We start from the raw sequence: 18,663 nt of genomic DNA, 5'->3' as shown, positions 1-18,663 counted from the left end.
GCCACCAACCTCCTCATTTAATGCTAGACCAGGCTGCCCAGGGCCCCATCCAATCTGGCCTTGAACACCTCCAGGGATGGGGCATCCACAGCCTCTTTGGGCAGCCTGTTCCAGTACCTCACCACTCTCTCTGTAAAGAATTTCCCCCTGACGTCCAACCTAAATCTCCCCTCCCTCAACATAAAACCATTTCCCCTCGTCCTGCAGTTATCAGTCCTTTCAAAGAGTTGATTTCCCTCCTGTTTGTAGGCTCCCTTTAGGTACTGAAAGGCTGCAATGAGGTCACCCCGCAGCCTTCTTTTCTCCAGGCTGAACAAGCCCAGCTCTTTCAGCCTGTCCTCATAGGGGAGGTGCTCCAGTCCCCTGATCATCTTCGTGGCCCTCCTCTGGACCCTCTCCAACAGTTCCCTGTCTTTCTTGTACTGGAGGCTCCAGACCTGGACGCAGTACTCCAGATGGGGCCTCACAAGAGCAGTGTAGAGGGGGACAATCACCTCCCTGTCCCTGCTGACCACCCCTCTTTTGATGGAGCCCAGGATCCCATTTGCCTTCCGAGCCGCAAGGGCACACTGCTGGCTCATGTTAAGTTTTTCGTCTACCAAGACCCCCAGGTCCTTCTCCACAGGGCTGCTCTCAAGAACCGCTCCTTCCAGTCTGTAGGGATGCCTGGGATTCCTCCGGCCCGAGTGCAAAACTCTGCACTTTGCCGTGTTGAACCTCATCAGGTTCACCCAGGCCCACCTTTCTAGCCTCTCGAGGTCCCTCTGAATGGCATCCCTTCCTTCAACCGTGTCGACCGCACCACTCAGCTTGGTGTCGTCAGCAAACTTACTGAGGGTGCACTCAACGCCGTCATCGATGTCATTGATAAAGATGTTAAAGAGCACCGGTCCCAAGACAGACCCCTGGGGGACGCCACTCGTTACCGGCCTCCACCTGGACATAGAGCCATTGATGTCCACCCTCTGTCTGTGGCCTTTCAACCAGTTTCTTATCCATCGAGTGGTCCACCCATCAAATCCACATCCCTCCAATTTGGAGATAAGGATGTGGTGGGGGACCATGTCAAAGGCCTTGCTCAAGTCCAGGTAAATGACATCGGTCGCCTTTCCCTTGTCCACCGATGCCGTCACTCCATCATAAAAGGCCACCAGATTGGTCAAGCATGACCTTCCTCTGGTGAAGCTGTGCTGGCTGTCATGGATCACACACCCTTTCCTCATGTGATCAAGCATGTCATCCAGGATGACCTGCTCTGCCCTGCATAACCAAGTACCCAAAGTTTAGGGTTAGGGGAGGGGTTGAAGGTGAGGAGGGCAGAGTGCAGGAGCAGGCTCTGTGGGTGTTGGGTGTTCAGGATAGGGATTAAGGGTTAAAAGTCACCTTGTGGGGCATAGATTATGCAAAGATTTAGTGAGAGAGTTTGGTGTTCTGCTAAGGTTTTCAGGACAGTGTTAGGGTACAGGTAAGCATTACGGATTAGCGTTCTGTTTTGGGCTGCAGTTTGGGCTAGCGTTAAATATAACATTTTAATGCTAGCAATTAAAGCTTGGTTTTAGCATGAGTGGGAGAGTAAGTGTGGGAATCTGTGCAGTCCGTTCCTTGGGAATGTTCTTGGCAGCAACTTTTAAAGAAGCCCGGAGCCTTCAGGCACTGCCATGAGGAGATCTCCATTAACAGGAGACTTGCTGTGGTGGAAACAGTCTGTGTGACACAAGTGCCTATTGCGTGTCCTTGCTTGTGTTTGCAGCCACAGAGCAGCACTGTCACCAAGCCACAGGAGTTGCAAGGCTAAGGGTCAATGGGATTGAATTTCAGCTCAACACACCACCACCACACCACTGAATTCTGTCTCTTAGCACAACATTGTGCATTTTCATGCACAGTTTGATTAACAGTTGTATGCTTCCTGCTGGATTTTGGGTTTCTGAGAACAGTTTACGCCAGCAGCTCCAGAAATGTTTCATAGGAAGGAAGACAAATGAAGCCATTACATGTCCTTTGTTTTGTTAAACTTCACAGAAATGCTGGTCACTCATGTACAGCGTGTCTGGGCAACACTGAATAGGTACAAACTGAGTACTACTTGATGTGGATAGTGATGTTTCAACAAAAAACATTAGAGTACATAAAACACACACACAAAAAAAAAATTCAATAAATTACACTTAGCAGATGAATATACAAACCAAAAAAAAAGGCAGTTGTATTCCGTTAAAATCTGCATTACAATGCTTAGGTAGAAAAATGTGGGTAGTTCACTGCTTTCAAAAAGCAATTGGTCATCAGTTTCCACAGAGCATCCTTGATCTCCTGGTTCCTCATGCTATAGATGAGGGGGTTCACTGCTGGAGGCACCACCGAGTACAGAAATGACACCAACAGGTCCAGGGATGGGAAGGAAATGGAGGGTGGCTTCAGGTAGGCAACCATGGCAGTGCTGAGAAACAGGGAGACCACGGCCAGGTGAGGGAGGCATGTGGAGAAGGCTTTGTGCCGTCCCTGCTCAGAGGGCATCCTCAGCACGGCCCTGAAGATCTGCACATAGGACAGCACAACGAAAACAAAACAAGCAAGAAAGATTAAGGCACTAAATATGATAAGCCCAACTTCTCTGAGGTAAGAACCAGGGCAGGAGAGCTTGAGGATCTGGGGAATTTCACAGAAGAACTGATCCACAGCATTGCCTTGGCAGAGAGGCAGTGAAAATGTATTGGCAGTGTGCAGCAAAGCATTGAGAACCCCAGAGCCCCAGGCAGCTGCTGCCATGGTGGCACAAGCTCTGCTGTCCATCAGGGTCCCGTAGTGCAGGGGCTTGCAGATGGCAACGTAGCGGTCATAGGACATGATGGTGAGAATGAAATACTCTGCTGAAAAGAAAAAGAAAAAGAAAAAGACCTGTGCAGCACATCCTGTGTAAGAGATGTGCCTGGTGTCCCAGAGGGCATTGGCCATGGCTTTGGGGAGAGTGGTGGAGATGCAGCCCAGGTCGAGGAGGGCGAGGTTGAGGAGGAAGAAGTACATGGGGGTGTGCAGGCGGTGGTGGCAGGCTACGGCTGTGCTGATGAGGCCGTTGCCCAGGAGGGCAGCCAGGTAGATGCCCAGCAAGAGCCAGAAGTGCAGGAGCTGCAGCTGCCGCGTGTCTGCCAACGCCAGCAGGAGGAACTCGCTGATGGAGCTGCTGTTGGGCATCTGCAGTTCCTGGGCATGGAGTCCTGTGCAGAGTGCAGAAAATAATGACAGAAGTCAAGATAACTTGCAGACACTCTCCTCCTTCTATACTATAGAACTGTTTCTTTCTCTTTGAAAAATGTTCATTTAACTCCATAACTTCAATTTACTTGCATGAGCTTTAGTGTACCTTAAGAAGTAGAAGCTGAAAGAGCTCTTACTTTCCTCTCATTTCCTAATCATATCTCAGCTTCCTAGATAATTTCCTCTTACAATCAATTTCCATCCCTCATATCTTTATGCTGTCTGCACTCACAGTGCCCATCCTTACCTTTTTTTCTGCCCTTAAATTTCTGTTAGAGAAAGCTGTCTGTTTTCAAGATAAGAGCATTATTCATGTCAGCAGAAAACGATAGCAGTTTCAGCTGAAAGCACTTTAGGAGAATGTTCATATAAGGGCAAATTGTGAATGGTACAACTCAGGATTCTCAGAGATGTGTTCATATTTCACATCTCCTTTCAGAATTCTGCCTCCAACTCATTCTCCTTCCCTAAGAACAGGTGTTGGAAAATCCCTGCCTTGTCTCTCCTCCTGCAAAGCACCCTTGGAAAAAAAAACACCCAGTGGTGAGTGTAGCTGTTATCCCCCTGCCCCAGGCAGCAGCTGTAGCAGCAGAAGACCTCTGCCCTGCCCTGCCGTGGGACTCCTTCCCCCCGCACGTCTCCCCGCAGCGCCCTGGGCAGCTCCCCGGGCAGGCTGAGTGCTGAGTGCTGAGTGCTGAGTGCTGAGTGCTGAGTGCTGAGTGCTGAGTGCTGAGCCTGGCAGGCGGCAGAGTCAAAGCCTGCAGTGAGACTTACCTTGTCAAAGGCTGTGAGCAGTGCTCCTGCAGTGAACTCAACACCTGCTCAAACCATACACATCCTATAAGCTCTCTGCCCTTTCTCTCCTCTCCTCCTGTCACCTGCAGGCTGTGCTGTGCAGAAGAGCTGCTCCTGGGCACAGCTGTCTCTCTGCAGCGCTGCCCACTTGTAGGAGCTCCCTGAGTCCCAGGAGCCCAGCCCAGCCCAGCAGAGGATGTCATTTTCTCTTCCTCACTGCTCTCCCTGGAGATGCCCTTGGGGCTGCAGGGCTGGCAGCTCCCGATAGACAACAGGGTCATCTCTGCAAAACGTACTTTGAAGTCAGATGAATTAATCACCAGTAGCCAAGCTGATTTCGGAAGCATTGTTTGTCCTAACAGATTGTGTGTGCCGAGCAAAGCTGCCAATGCCCCATCTGGTGTCATGGTTTTATGATTCTTGTTATCAGTATTCCACATCATAACATCATGTAAAGCACCGGGAATTAAAGAGTTAATACTCCAGTTCTGTGGACGGACAACTTTCTGGATACCTGGTTCTCAGAAGAGAAGAAGAACCGCATATCCCAGGGGACTCTGAGTTCAGAGGGGAAGATAAGCCGTGGGAGGAAGACCTGGGATCTCTCACTTGCTCGCTGCCTGGCAGTGTGTGGCTGCGCGCCCCAGCCGTGCGCCTTCAGTTCAAAGTAAGGCTTTTGGTTTCAGACACTTGCTCTCTCATTATATTTGAGTTATTAACCAAATTCCAATTTTATTTTATAACATTGTGTTATCTTACATTCCAGTATCATGTTTAGTAAAAATAAGTTTCCTTCTTCAATCATTGATGCTGTTTTTTATTATTTTATTATTACTTTATTTCTTTATTTATTATTATAATTTTTTTATATTTTATTTTATTTTATTTTATTTTATTTTATTTTATTTTATTTTATTTTATTTTATTTATTTTATTTTATTTTTTGGCCAGTGGGACTGCCAAGCCTTCAGCCCTCTGTCACGGACACACATTGATCCAGATAACTCCGTAACAAGACAACACACTCAGTCATATGCTCTGCTTTTAGGACGGGTGTGTGGAGCCAAACGTTGGACCTGATGATCACTATGGGTCCTTCCCATTGTGGGTTGTCCTAGGATTCCATGACAAGCTGGATACAAGCACGGTGGGTTGGAATGACTGTGGTGTCACTGTGGGTAGGAGTTGAGTAACACAGTCACGATGTTCTCTCAAAAGTGTGGAGAGCAGTGATGTCAGAATTACTGAGTTATGGCAGTGATCATTATTACAGTGATGTCAGAGTCACTGTGCTGGAAAGGGGAGACAAGCTCAGTGATTTCAGCTCCACTGTGTCGTCACAGCTGATATGAGCACAGTGGTGTTGCAGTCAGACAGGAGCTCTGCATGTGGGTGAGCATCAAACACGGCATCCCCAGAACCAAATGCTACCAGTGAGGAAATGGTGCCTCCACTTTGGGCCTGAGAGATCTCAAGTTCGAAGTTCCATTGCAGTTGAATAATTTGTCCAGACTGGGCCCCTCTCACATCCCACATCCTGGCATGAGACACACTGCCCACATGGGACTTGGGCCTCACGGCATCCTTGCACCCCATGCAGAGTCTGGCAGCTGCTGTGCCCTGGTCTTTCATTTGACATCAGACAAACCTCCATCCCACTGCCCCAGGAAGGGCCCTGAGCCAGCAGGAGGGACACGATCTCCCTGCCGAGGCTCTGGGGATCAGGGTTTGGCCTTTCTGCTTCAGAAGACAAAGGAGGCTTTGCTCAGCATCACAGCCACCATCCCAGTGCCTTGGTCTGCCTGCAATCATGGCTTCCAATTATCTGCTCTAACAAGTCCCTGGGGAAGCTGGCTTGTCAATGGCCCTCAGTGGGGCCCATTAATACTCCAGGAAACTTCATTGTTCCTTCTGACTTTGTCTTCTTGAGCACATCATGCAATCTTCTTTCTGCACTGGAGGTGATGGACTCAGCAGCAAATGCCCCCTGGGGCCCATTACAACCTGAAGAGCCCTCCTGTGCCTTGTGCCTTCCTGTCATCTTCTTCAGGTGTTCAGAACTTGTACAGCAAACTGGACAGGTATCTGGAGACATCTAAAAGAGGAAGAGAACGACAGGCATTAATGAAGTTTATTTAGTTAGTTAGTTATTGTTCAGTTTAAACAAGAATTTAAAGCAACACTTTGCAACTGATATTGACCCAGGATGTCCCCTAATGAGCTCTGCTCTGTCACTGTGTGGACAGATCCCCATCAGGCTTCCGTTTTCCTTGCTGGACAAGCCCAGCTCCATCAGTCTCTCCTCACATGTGAAGTGCTCCATCCCCAGTCACCTTGAGTGAACCTTCCCAAACTCACTTTGTCTTGCTCTCATCAGCCTTGTGTTGGGGATCTGAACTGTAGAGGCAATGCTCTGGATAATGCCTTCCCTCCATCTTCCACCCATTATCTTCTTCATATTAAAAAACTGGAAACTTGATTTCTTACCAGATTTCCAAATTCTGAAACAAGGAAGAATAGTTATTAATTACAGGAGATACTAACATTAAACATTTGGAAGGAATTCTTAACATTTCTAAGATCATGATTGTGAGGCATGGAACAGCTGTGGAACAGGTAGCCCAGAGCAGTGGTGGATGCCCCATCCCTGGCAAAGTTCAAGATGTCAAGGGCCTTTCTTTTGTAGACTACATATTTCTACAAGCCCTTCTTGTCTGTGATATGCCTGGGCACATTCAATTGCAGTGGAACTCTGACTTTCCTAGACTCATCTCAGGAACACTGGACAAAGTCTCTGCATTGCTGCCAGGTGCTCACTTCTTGTTTCCATTTCCTGTACGCTTCCTTTCTGTGTTTGGGTTAGAGCAACACAATCAATTCACAATAATGCAGGATTTCTGACATCTTAACTTGCCTTCCTCTTCCTCGGAATGGAAATATTCTGCTTGGAAGCCAAGTTGCTTAGATAGTTGCCACATTTTTTGACCCTATTCCCTGCTGTTCTGTACACCACAGACACTTGAAGAAGCCAAGGTGTGCTCTCCTGAAGCCCAAAGGTGTGAGCTTCTCATTTGCCCTCCCTTCAGATTCCTCAGCTCCACCATCCCATGGCCACTGCAGACCAGCTTCTCTTTCACATTCACATTCCCCATCAACCCTTCCTTGGCAGTATGAGATGCAGCAGAGCACCTCTGCTCTTTGGTTCCTCTATGGCTTGGTCAAGAAGCTGCCAGCTGTGCTCTCCAGGGTTCTTCTGGATGGTGCATGCCCTGCTCTGCTGTCCCTGCAGCAGACACTGCAGTGGAAAAAGCCCCCAAATGGGACAAGGGCCTGACAACACGAGGCTCCCATCTGCACGTAAAGGGCACCTTCCACTTGCTCTTCCTGATCAGGAAGCCAGGAACAGACACCGTTGGTCTCCTCTGTTTGCCATTGCCATTGCCATTCACTCTGACCTGGCTGCTCTGCCTCCCCCAAGATGAGCTCAGTGCACTCTCTGAAAGGGCAGTTGCCCTTCCTTGTCTCTTTTGGAAGCCATTTAACCACATCCCTGAGATCCAAACAAGACCTCAGGTCTGCAACTCTTCAAAGCTTTCTAGCCCAGCATGTGCTGGTGTTCTCAATAGTGAAAAAGCACAGAAGAAAACAACCTATTCAGGATGGGTCATTGGATTCAGTGCATCCATGGTATTTATGAAGATGGCACAAAGGCATTGGATCCACTGTGGGGCGTCAAGTTGACTAAGCAGCACAGACACTCCTGGATATGTCTTTCCTGAAGGCCCTGTGCTGCATTTGCAGCTGCATGTGAGTGTGCTGGACAGCCTGGAGAACTGGCATGACATGACATGACGTGGCTGCTTCTGACACCGTTTGCTTGAGAGCCCATAGAAAACTGAAGTGTTTTCTGTTAACCAATACAGATGTGTTAGCTCTGTCGTGCCTTGAGCTCCAGAATATTCAGCAGATGTAGAACAGAGAAAGATCTGCCTCTTCTTTTGAGAGCTTATCCATTTAGTCAGCTGCATACCTCTGCATGCTCCATGGAGAAAAGTGAAAAAAGACACACAAGTGCCATAAATTGCCATAAATGCAAGGGTCTGATATCATTTAGGATGGCCAAGAATATCTCCATCCCCTCTCTGGCCCTCAGCTGATGCTCAGGAAGGAAAGGAGGTGTCTGTCTCAGGGATTTCCCACGCACTTCCCAAGCACTAGCACACATCCAGGAGCACCCCAGGCACCTTGGTCATCACCCAGGGCCTGTGTGTGGACAACTGACTCCCCGCTGAAGGACCAAGGACTCGGAGCAGGAGCTCACATGCAGGCAACTCCTTGTGCACATCTGAACTCAACCAGAGGAATCCCTGAAACTCCTGTTGGTCCGTGGGGAGCAGAATCTGATTTCAGCCCCAGAGTTTCCAACTAGCGATGAAATGCCTGCACTACCTCAGCTGGATCAGTGCCCTGCCCAGGGGAAGTCCACCCTTCCTGACCTTCTCAGTGTGTCCTTTTTGTTTCAGCAAACACTCTCTAATCATATATCTGGAATTAGTCACTGTCCACTGGACGTTTGGTGGTTAACTAAGCAGATTTCAAAGTAAAGTCACGACACTGTTGTTTTTCAGGAGCTGTTGGCCATGGAGATGCAGGGACATCTCAAGGGAGATTACCTGGGGAAAAAAAAATCACATCCTCTGTTGCTGAGTTGGGCCAGGCTCCTGGGACACAGGAAGCTCCTACAAGGGGGCAGTGCTGCAGAGAGACAGCTGTGCCCAGGAGCAGCTCTTCTGCACAGCACAGCAGGGCTGGGGGCATGATCCGCAGGTGACATGAGGATAGAAGAGAGAGGAAGGAGAGTTACAGTCTATGTGGAGTGTGAGCAGGCTGTGAGCTCACTGAAGGAACACTGCTCACAGCCATAGACACGGTAAGTCTCTGGCTGCAGGCAGTGCTGCTGCTTTTACTGGAGGGAGCACTAAATCAGGGACTTCCCATTGCAGATCAGGATGCAGGGAGTCTGTGTTTCTTTATTATGAAAATGACTTGTTCCATATGAGGGCTTCCCCCCTCAGGGCAGGGGCCTTCAGCTGCCACAGCTTCTGCCTGGGGCGGGGGACTCACAGATTCACTGCATGCCAGAATGTTTCTAAGGACACTGTGCAAGAGGAGAGACAAGGCAGGGGAAGGGAAAGGACTGGAGGCAGAAATCTAGATGGGGCTGTTCACTTAGAACACATCCCTGAGACTCCTGATTCACACTATTCTCACTCATTCTGTGAACAGTCACACAATGTGCATTCAGCCTCTCCTCTCTTGAAGGATAGAACAAAATTACAATACTGTCGTATTCTCCAGACATGAATAATGAAATTAACCTGCAGTCGGGCAGCTTTCTCTAACAGAAATGTAATGGCACATAGGATGGGACTGGGTGCTTTAAAAGCAGTTGTGTTAAAGACAGGGAAAGAGATGAAAATATCCAGGGAGATGGGATAAGATTAAAAAATGAGAAAAATCTATAAGCTGCATACTCGTCTTCTGCTTATGGAATGCTAAACTTCATGAAATTAAATTGAAGTTATGGAGCTAAATGAACATTGTGCAGAGAGAAAGAAAAAAAAAAAATTATAGCAGAAGATGTGCCTCTGAGAATGATCTTGACATTATCTTCTGCACTCTGCACAGGACTCCATGCCCAGGAACTGCAGATGCCCAACAGCAGCTCCATCAGCGAGTTCCTCCTGGTGGCGTTGGCAGACACGCGGCAGCTGCAGCTCCTGCACTTCTGGCTCTTGCTGGGCATCTACCTGGCTGCCCTCCTGGGCAACGGCCTCATCAGCACAGCCGTAGCCTGCCACCACCGCCTGCACACCCCCATGTACTTCTTCCTCCTCAACCTCGCCCTCCTCGACCTGGGCTGCATCTCCACCACTCTCCCCAAAGCCATGGCCAATGCCCTCTGGGACACCAGGACCATCTCCTATGCTGGATGTGCTGCACAGGTCTTTTTCTTTTTCTTCTTCATCTCAGCAGAGTATTGCATTCTCACCATCATGTCCTATGACCGCTATGTTGCCATCTGCAAGCCCCTGCACTACGGGACCCTGATGGACAGCAGAGCTTGTGTCACCATGGCAGCAGCTGCCTGGGGCACTGGGGTTCTCAATGCTTTGCTGCACACTGCCAATACATTTTCACTGCCTCTCTGCCAAGGCAATGCAGTGGACCAGTTCTTCTGTGAAATCCCCTACATCCTCAAGCTCTCCTGCTCACACTCCTACCTCAAAGAGATTTGGCTTCTTGTGATCAGTGCCTCTTTAGCATCTGTGTGTTTTGTTTTCATTCTTTTCTCCTATTTGCAGATCTTCAGGGCCGTGCTGAGGATGCCCTCTGAGCAGGGACGGCACAAAGCCTTCTCCACGTGCCTCCCTCACCTGGCCGTGGTCTCCCTGTTTCTCAGCACAGGCATCGTTGCCTATTTGAAGCCACCCTCCATTTCCTTCCCATCCCTGGACCTGGTGGTGTCATTTCTGTACTCAGTGGTGCCTCCAGCCGTGAACCCCCTCATTTACAGCATGAGGAACCAGGAGCTCAAGAATGCGGTGAGGAAAATGATGCCCTGGTCACATTTCAGCAGGCATAATCTTCACATGTCTCAACAAGTGACTCAGTCTGTACAATAACAAACTTATGTTCCTTACTGATTATAATATTTATTTATGTTTATCACTTCATTTTTCTTTGCTGTTCATATATATATGTGTGTGTGTGTAATTATCATTAGTGGTTACCATGGTCCTACACATATGTTTGGCTTCCTTCTACTTGTACTGAGGCATCACCGTGCTCTCTTTCTCCTGGAGCCCATAGGAACTCTGGCTCAGTGCTGACTTTCTCACAGCCTCCTTGTTCCACCTCTGTGTCTGCAGGCAAATGAGATGCCAGCGGGCACCGTGGAGCTGATATAGGCTTGATTAGCAAATGGGATCAATGTATTAGCCGGTTGAACAATATATTACTTTAGCAGAAGGAATCAGAGTGTGCTCGTGGTAAAACTTCTGTGTTTAGCTTTGACTGGTGTGTGAACAGCCCTGTTTTTATCAATGATCCTGTTTCACAGAAGCTCTGAAATCACTTTTTTGCCTCCACCAGGTGCAAGGACTTGTTCTTGGGTTTGATATACCTGTTTGCACTTACACCAGACCAAGATAGAAAGTTGTTGATTGTGGCAAGACAAGCAATGGAAGTTTGCCAAATTGGGGGGAAAGAGCTAAAAGGTGAGCCAGGGTGCACCATGATGAAGAAGAAGATGAACTAAAGGGGAGGAAGTAGGTGCTGTGAGAAGGAGGACATGTGGTGTCAGGGGCTGTGCTGGGGGCCCATCTCTGTACCACTGCACGCATGCTGCCCCACACAGTGCCTGCACTGAGCTGCCAGGGGCTGCCTGTGGGGCGGTGGGGCCGGGCTGTCCTGCAGAGGGGAAGGCACACGGAGCCTCATGCTGCGGGGCTGGGACCCCAAAATCAGCCTGGAACTCAGCGCCCAGCTGCGCTGTGCTCACCTTGCCTGGCTCCCAGGTGCCCCCTGTGCTGCTCTGTCACTGCCCCTCTACAGGACAGGGGAGAGAACACATCTCAGCAATTCCTGGGTTGAGGCACAAAGTGTTTTATTCTTTCATTCCTTAAAACCCAAAGACAACTAACTGTGTGTGTCAATGGCTACATATCAATGCAGGGTTTTTTGTTGTTGTTGTTTGTTTGTTTTTTTCTGCACACTTGGGATCAGCTATTGAATTCTGCGTCCCTTTCACGTTAATATATTATTTGAAACTGCACCTAACCCACAACACATTTTACTGATATTCTATATAATATAAATTATTTCCAACACATACATCTGCTCACTGTTAGTTAGGATTTCACATCCTCTTCTTCCTTACCTATTTACTCTAATCCAAGTGATATGCCATGTTTCTATTTAATCTTTATTGTCTCATGTCCTGACTTTTTTCCCCTAATATTTAATAATAACTTCCCAAATTACCCCTGTGTACAAGTTGTTATTTCTGTTCTTGTTGTCAGACCCAGTCTGTTGTGTCACTGCAGCTCTGGTAATGATTCCTTTGCTGAACTCCAGACCATTCCAATAGCAGCTCTCTGGGTACTGAAGGGAAGGTTGCTAAGTTACAGAAACACACTTATCTACCAGGTGCCACTTGTAAGCAAAGAATCAATCTAATAAACAATTTCTTCGTGTGTGCTGTAAAAAGATGTGTTTACTATAACACAGCCTTAGTCCTAGGATCTACAATGCTTTCTTTAGCTCAATATTACAAGGATCTAAAAGAGAAATCAGTATTTTCCCCACAGTTCAATACATGTCCTGGTTCTTTATGGTCAGAATGATAATGTGGATGCTTTGTCAGTACATCAGTTACACAGAGTGGTACAGAAATCTCCCTGGACTTTTGGAAGTCCTTTGGCATGGTCCCACATCACTTCCTTATCTCTGTGGAGAGATGTGTGAGATGGATTTGAAGGGCAGAGTGTTCATTGGATAAGAAATTGGTTGGAAGGTCGCAGCCAAAGGACTGTGGTAAATGGCTCTCTGGGAAATCGGCTCCACCGGGTGGAGGCTGATCACAAGTTATGTCCACAGGGGTCAGCCTTGGGACCAGAGCTGTTCAACGTCTATCAGAGGCATGGATGATGAGACAGAGAGCACCCTCAGCAAGTGTGCTGATGTCACCAAGCTGTGTGGTGCAGTTGGCATGACAGAATGAAGGGGTGCCATCCAGAGGGACCTGGCCAGGCTTGAAAAGTGGGCCCAAAGAAACAGCATGAGGTTCAACAAGATCAAATGCCAGTTTTTGCACTTGTGTCGGGACAATCCCAGGCATGAGGGTTGAATTCCTAGAGAGCAGCCCTGAGGGGAAGGACTTCAAGATGGTAGATGAAAACCGTAACAGGAGCCAGCAGTGTGTGCTTGCAGCCTGAGAGGCCAACTGCACCCTGGGCTGCATCAACAGAGAGGTGGTCATCAGAGCAAGGGAGGGCACTGTCCTTCTCTACTCAGCCCTCAGAAGGCCCCATCTGGAGCATGATGTAAAGCTTTTAGAGAAGGTCCAGAGGAAAGCCACGAGGGTGATCAGAGGGCTGGAGGACCTCTCCTGGAAAGACAGGCTGAGGGAGATGGGAGAAGAAACAGCCTGGAGGAGAACACATTGCAGCCTCCCAGTACTCACAGAGAGCTCAGAAAGAAGAGGGAAATCAACTTTTAACATGGGCAGATATCACAAGGTACAAATGTTTTAAATTACAAGAGTTGAGATTTAGATTAGAGACTGGGAGGATCTTTTCAGAGAGAGGGTGGTGAGGTCCTGGCTGTTGTGGTGTTGTGATTTTTTTTATGTCAGTATTCCACACCAAAACATCATGTGAAGCAGTGGGAGTTAAAGAGTTAGCTTTCTGGTTCCACTTGCTGCCTTTTATGGGCATTTTGAGCATTCTGATGGGAAGGGAGGGGCAGAATTCCCTGGAGCACATGGTGTGAAGAGGAAGATAGGTGGAGATCCAGACTGCACCACAGTGGCTCTCCCTCAGGCCCCACTCAGTTTGCAGCAGAGAAGGGCATGTGCTTCCCTTGTACTATCGTGGGGACTCACAGTTTGGGCACACTTTGCTTCAGTAGGATTTAGTAAATTACCATTCCTCCTCAGATCGTTGCTGCTGTGATCCATTTGTTAAACCCATCTACTAGCTCTCGGCCCTTCCACCTCTCCCAGAGTGCGTGGCCTCCCTGGGGCCTCCCTGCACCACCAGCATCACCAGAAAAGTCCCAGGTCTGGTTCGCTCCTCTGATTACTACCCATTCTTGATAGTTCAGGTAAGCAGTGATGAAATTGTTCAGGGAAGCCTGCGACCTATGCAAAAGGATTTCAGGGGTTAGGGCGAATGTCTGAAGGAGTGGCTTCACAAGTGGTACTTTTCTCTCTCCTTCTTCTGGGGTGGTGAGGGATGCAGAGCAGTCTAGGAAATGGCAGGCTTTGAATAAGTGGCAGAAAGGTTGGTGCCACCACAGAACTCTGGGTTCTTTGCCCATGGGGAGGACGGAAGAGAAAACTGGATGTGAATTGAGAGCAAATCTAAAGAAATGTGTGTGTAAAAACCAGAGTGAAGTAAGGGTAAAGCACGTAGAGAAGTGTGAATAAAGCTGGACTAAAGTGTGAATAAACTTGAAGTGTGAGAAAGACCAGGAGCAAAGTGTGGGTAGACCAGGAGTAGAGCGTGAGTACACCCGGAGCAGGGTGTCAGTAAAAATCGGAGAAAAGTTTGAGTAAACCCAGAGTGAAGTGTGAGTAAACTTGAAGAAATGTTTCAGTAAACGCTGAGGAAAGTGTGAGTAAAACACACACACACACAAAATGTGAATAAACTCAGAGTAATGTGTGTGAGAACTTGGAGTGAAGAGTGAGGTGGGTATTTCAAGGATCCCTGCATTACATTTGTGATACTGTTGTGTGGGGAGGTGCAGCAGAAGTCATCTTCACAAAAGGAGAGCGAATAATCCAACTTCTTCTGCAAGCTGGTTTTGCTATTAAGCGAGGCAAAGTGAATGGACCTGCCCAGGAGATTCAGTTCCTAGGTATAAAGTGGCAAGATGGGCGTCATCACATTCCAGCAGATGTGACCAACAACATCACTGCTATGTCTCCACCCACTAGCAAGAGAGAGACACAGTCTTTTCTGGGTGTAGTGGGCTTTTGGAGACTGCATGTTCCAAACTATAGCCTTATTGTGCACTTCCTTCATCAGGTGACGCGGATGAAAAATGACTTTACATTTCAGAAGCAGCAGGCTTTTGAACAGATTGAAGAGGACATAGCCCGTGCCATGGCCCTAGGGCCAGTATGGCTGGGACAGGATGTAAAGAACATCCTGTACACTGCTGCTGGAGAGAAAGGTCCCACTTGGAGTTTGTGGTAAAGATCCTCAGGAGAGACCCAGGATGATGCCTGGGATTTTGGAGGCGAGTATAAAGAGGGTCCAAAGAGTGCTACACTGCAACTGAGAAGGAGATCTTAGCTGCATATGAGGGGATTCGGGCTGCTTCTGAAGTGGTCGGTACTGAAACACAGCTCCTCTGGCACCTCGACTGCCAGTGCTGAACTGGATGTTTAAACGAAAGGTTCCCTCCACCCATCATGCAACTGATGCCACTTGGAGTAAGTGGGTTGCACTGATTACACAACGAGCGCGGATGGGGAACCTCAGCTGATTTGCAACCCCTGGTTGGATAACAGTGAAACTGGCACTCAGTGTCCAGACACAGGCATCAGTTTAATGTGAATCTGCGCACTACAGTTATCTGTAAGGTACTGGCACTTCTACACTTATTTCCATGTGCAGCTACACCTTGTGATGTTATAAGAAACCAAAGTAAGCCTTGTGTTACTTGACAACTTTGTGAGAGGAAAAGAAAGAAAAGGGAGTGACAGAGTTGGGGGTGGGGGGGGTGGGGGGGGGAGGGGGGGGAGGACAGAGAAAGAGATCACAGGTCTGGGTTCCAGCTTTGATCCAGCAGAGAGAAGTGGAGGGTCCTTGACTTGTAAGCGTGCTTGTCTCATAGTTTTGAAGCATGAAAGTCTCCAAACAGGACCTCAAGGATCTCTCTGGTGTCTTTCTGTGGCTCCTAGGTTTACAGGTGCGCCATCCAGGGCTGTGAGTGAGGTGGCAATAAACAAGTCCATCAAAAACAAGTTTGCAGTCACAACTTCCTACAGCATGATGAGAACGTTTCGGGCAGAGCAAGGCTGTCTCATTTTTCATAGGATTCCCTCCTCCCCAAGTGTCCAGCCTTCAGTCTGTTGACATGGCAATGCTCTTCCAAGCTGTTAAAACAACTCCAGGCACACCGCAGGCAAAGTTTTTTTTGTTGGTCTGCTATGTAATGCAGGACCTGAGGGCTGACACAAGTGCAAGGAGAAAGGAGAACAGCGTGCAAAGGTGGTGCAAAGAGAGCAGCACTGAAAAGAGCACGTCCTGCTGCTGCCCATGGCCGTGGCTCCAGGGAAGCAGCAGCACAACTCCAAGGCAGCAGAGAGGGAGCGCCCAGCGGGCGGTGAGGGGCAGCCCCACAGACACCAGGGCTGCTGCAACGTGTGGCATTGGGCTCTTGGTTCCTGCAGCCCTCTGTGTGCAGGGCTGCTCTCTGAGATACAGATGATAATCTAAATTTTATTTTTATTATTATTTTTTTTAATCTACTCAAACAGCCAAGTGCTTGAAGAATAGTAAAGATTTCAGGAGTAAGAAAAAAAAAATGCACATGGGAAATATAAATTAATGATATTATTTAAGTGGAGTAAAAACTATTGCAAGAATTAAAACAATTAACAGAGAAAAAAGAAAAAAAAAGAAAAAAAAGAAATATTACATGATGCCATTCCCAGCTTTTCTTGAGTTTGTGGTAATCATGTGAAGATGATGAAGATATAATTAATGCTGAAAAAACATACATAAAAATAGTTTCTTGAGGACATCCTTGAGCTCCCGGTTCCTCATGCTGTAGATGAGGGGGTTGACTACAGGAGGTACCACTGTGTATAACAGTGCCAGCACCAGGTCCAGAAATGGGGAAGAAAGTCATGGGGACTTCAGATTGGCAGATATACCAGTGCTGAGAAACAGGGAGACCACGGCCAGGTGAGGGAGGCACGTGGAGAAGGCTTTGTGCCGTCCCCGCTCAGAGGGCATCCTCAGCACGGCCCTGAAGATCTGCACATAGGACAGCACAACGAAAACAAAACAAGCAAGAAAGATTAAGGCACTAAATATGATAAGCCCAACTTCTCTGAGGTAAGAACCAGGGCAGGAGAGCTTGAGGATCTGGGCAATTTCACAGAAGAACTGATTGATGGCATTGCCTTGGCAGAAAGGCAGGGAAAATGTGTTGGCAGTGTGCAGCAGGGAATAGAGAACCCCAGAAGCCCAGGCAGCTGCTGCCATGGTGGCACAAGCTCTGCTGTCCATCAAGGTCCCGTAGTGCAGGGGCTTGCAGATGGCAACGTAGCGGTCATAGGACATGATGGTGAGAATGCAATACTCTGCTGAGATGAAGAAGAGAAAGAAAAAGACCTGTGCAGCACATCCTGCGTAGGAGATGTGCCTGGTGTCCCAGAGGGCATTGGCCATGGCTTTGGGGAGAGTGGTGGAGATGCAGCCCAGGTCGAGGAGGGCGAGGTTGAGGAGGAAGAAGTACATGGGGGTGTGCAGGCGGTGGTGGCAGGCTACGGCTGTGCTGATGAGGCCGTTGCCCAGGAGGGCAGCCAGGTAGATGCCCAGCAAGAGCCAGAAGTGCAGGAGCTGCAGCTGCCGCGTGTCTGCCAACGCCACCAGGAGGAACTCGCTGATGGAGCTGCTGTTGGGCATCTGCAGTATTTCTGGGCACCAGGACCTGTTCAAGGAGGAAAAAAGTCAAGGACAAGTCTTTCTATGTGGGCTGTGTTCACTCAGCTCCCTGATGTGATCTACATTTCATGAGTTTGTGTTTGCCATGAGGGACTCTGTACTTTTTATCTCAATGAAGCAGACTTGTCCCTGTACATAGGAACGTGGTGATCGTGTGTGGGAAGATTTTAGTTTCAGTATGTATCAGATAAAATCACTACTAATGCAAAAGTGTTGGTCTGCATCTGAACCTTAACGCCAAAAATATGTAGGTCAATAATAGAAGTTCTAGGGATCGCTTTTTCCTACAAATTCTCATCCTGCTCACCATGCCCAAGGAGTGTTTGCTGAAGTCTGAACAGTTGTAAGACCTAAGAGGCAAAGGGATTCACTGCTGCTTAGCGCAGGGGAAGGGGAGCTGACTGGGTTTCTTTCCAATTGCTCTGAGCTTGACTACTTAGCAGACGCAAGACGATTGCATTCCCATAAAGTTCTGAAGTCAGACCCAGCTCAGAAAAGAGGAGTCCTCTGCCCATCACTGTGTATTCACCCTTTCTCGACGTACTTCAGCAGTGCCTCATCACCACACATCTTGCAAATGACCCCTAACCCTGATTTCACCAACCCCACAGCATTTGCATATTGCATCTCTCTGCTTCTTCCCTGCACTTTGATCGCCTGACTAGGGGAAATATTTGCATCCTGAAGGTCAGCTCACGGCTCTGAAGGGCACCTCAGGGAGATGTGTCCTACTGATGGCATCTCATTAAGGGAAAGCCAGCTCCTTCCCAGCCTCACAGACTGCATTGCCCACAGCCCCAGGCAGTGGCTCTCAACCCCTGTGCACTGCAGAGGGTGATGGACACGTGCCTGGGGAGATGCTGCTCTGCTCTGCTGGAGCTCTGCCTGCACAGGAGGTGGTTCACGCATTGGACCCCATGTCATTTGGGCAGAGGCTTTTCTAGGTGGGAGCTTGCTCAGAAGAAGGTCCCTGCACTGAAGGGGGTAATTCCCTGATCATATCTCTGTGGTCTGCAGATTTTTATTCTGGGGGCTGTTTTCCTGCCATTTCCCTGACTGAGCATACAGACACCAGCCCAAATCTCTGCATTCCTATTTGCTGTCCAGAACCCACTCCGTCTTCAGATTCATTTTTTCAAGT

The 18,663-nt window shown here is 48.5% G+C and overlaps 2 protein-coding genes across 2 annotated transcripts; one reads left to right on the top strand and one right to left on the bottom strand.

Moving 5' to 3' along the window:
• Nucleotides 1-2,235: 2,235 nt before the first annotated feature.
• LOC149914487 (olfactory receptor 14J1-like) lies at nt 2,236-3,192 on the bottom strand. The gene has a single exon (XM_090126379.1). The coding sequence runs from the start codon at nt 3,190-3,192 to the stop codon at nt 2,236-2,238; it is 957 nt and encodes a 318-aa protein (XP_089982505.1).
• A 6,914-nt stretch (nt 3,193-10,106) lies between these two features.
• LOC149914486 (olfactory receptor 14J1-like) lies at nt 10,107-11,021 on the top strand. The gene is made up of 2 exons (XM_090126378.1): nt 10,107-10,655; nt 10,983-11,021. Exons 1-2 carry the CDS (start codon nt 10,107-10,109, stop codon nt 11,019-11,021), a joined length of 588 nt encoding a protein of 195 aa, XP_089982504.1.
• Nucleotides 11,022-18,663: the final 7,642 nt, after the last annotated feature.

The sequence above is a fragment of the Phasianus colchicus genome, chromosome 29 (genome assembly GCF_987193195.1).
Source record: "Phasianus colchicus chromosome 29, bPhaCol1.hap1.1, whole genome shotgun sequence".
NCBI lineage: Eukaryota > Metazoa > Chordata > Aves > Galliformes > Phasianidae > Phasianus > Phasianus colchicus.
The sequence above is the reverse complement of the archived record's forward strand: the minus strand, read 5'-3'. Positions and strand labels throughout refer to the sequence as shown.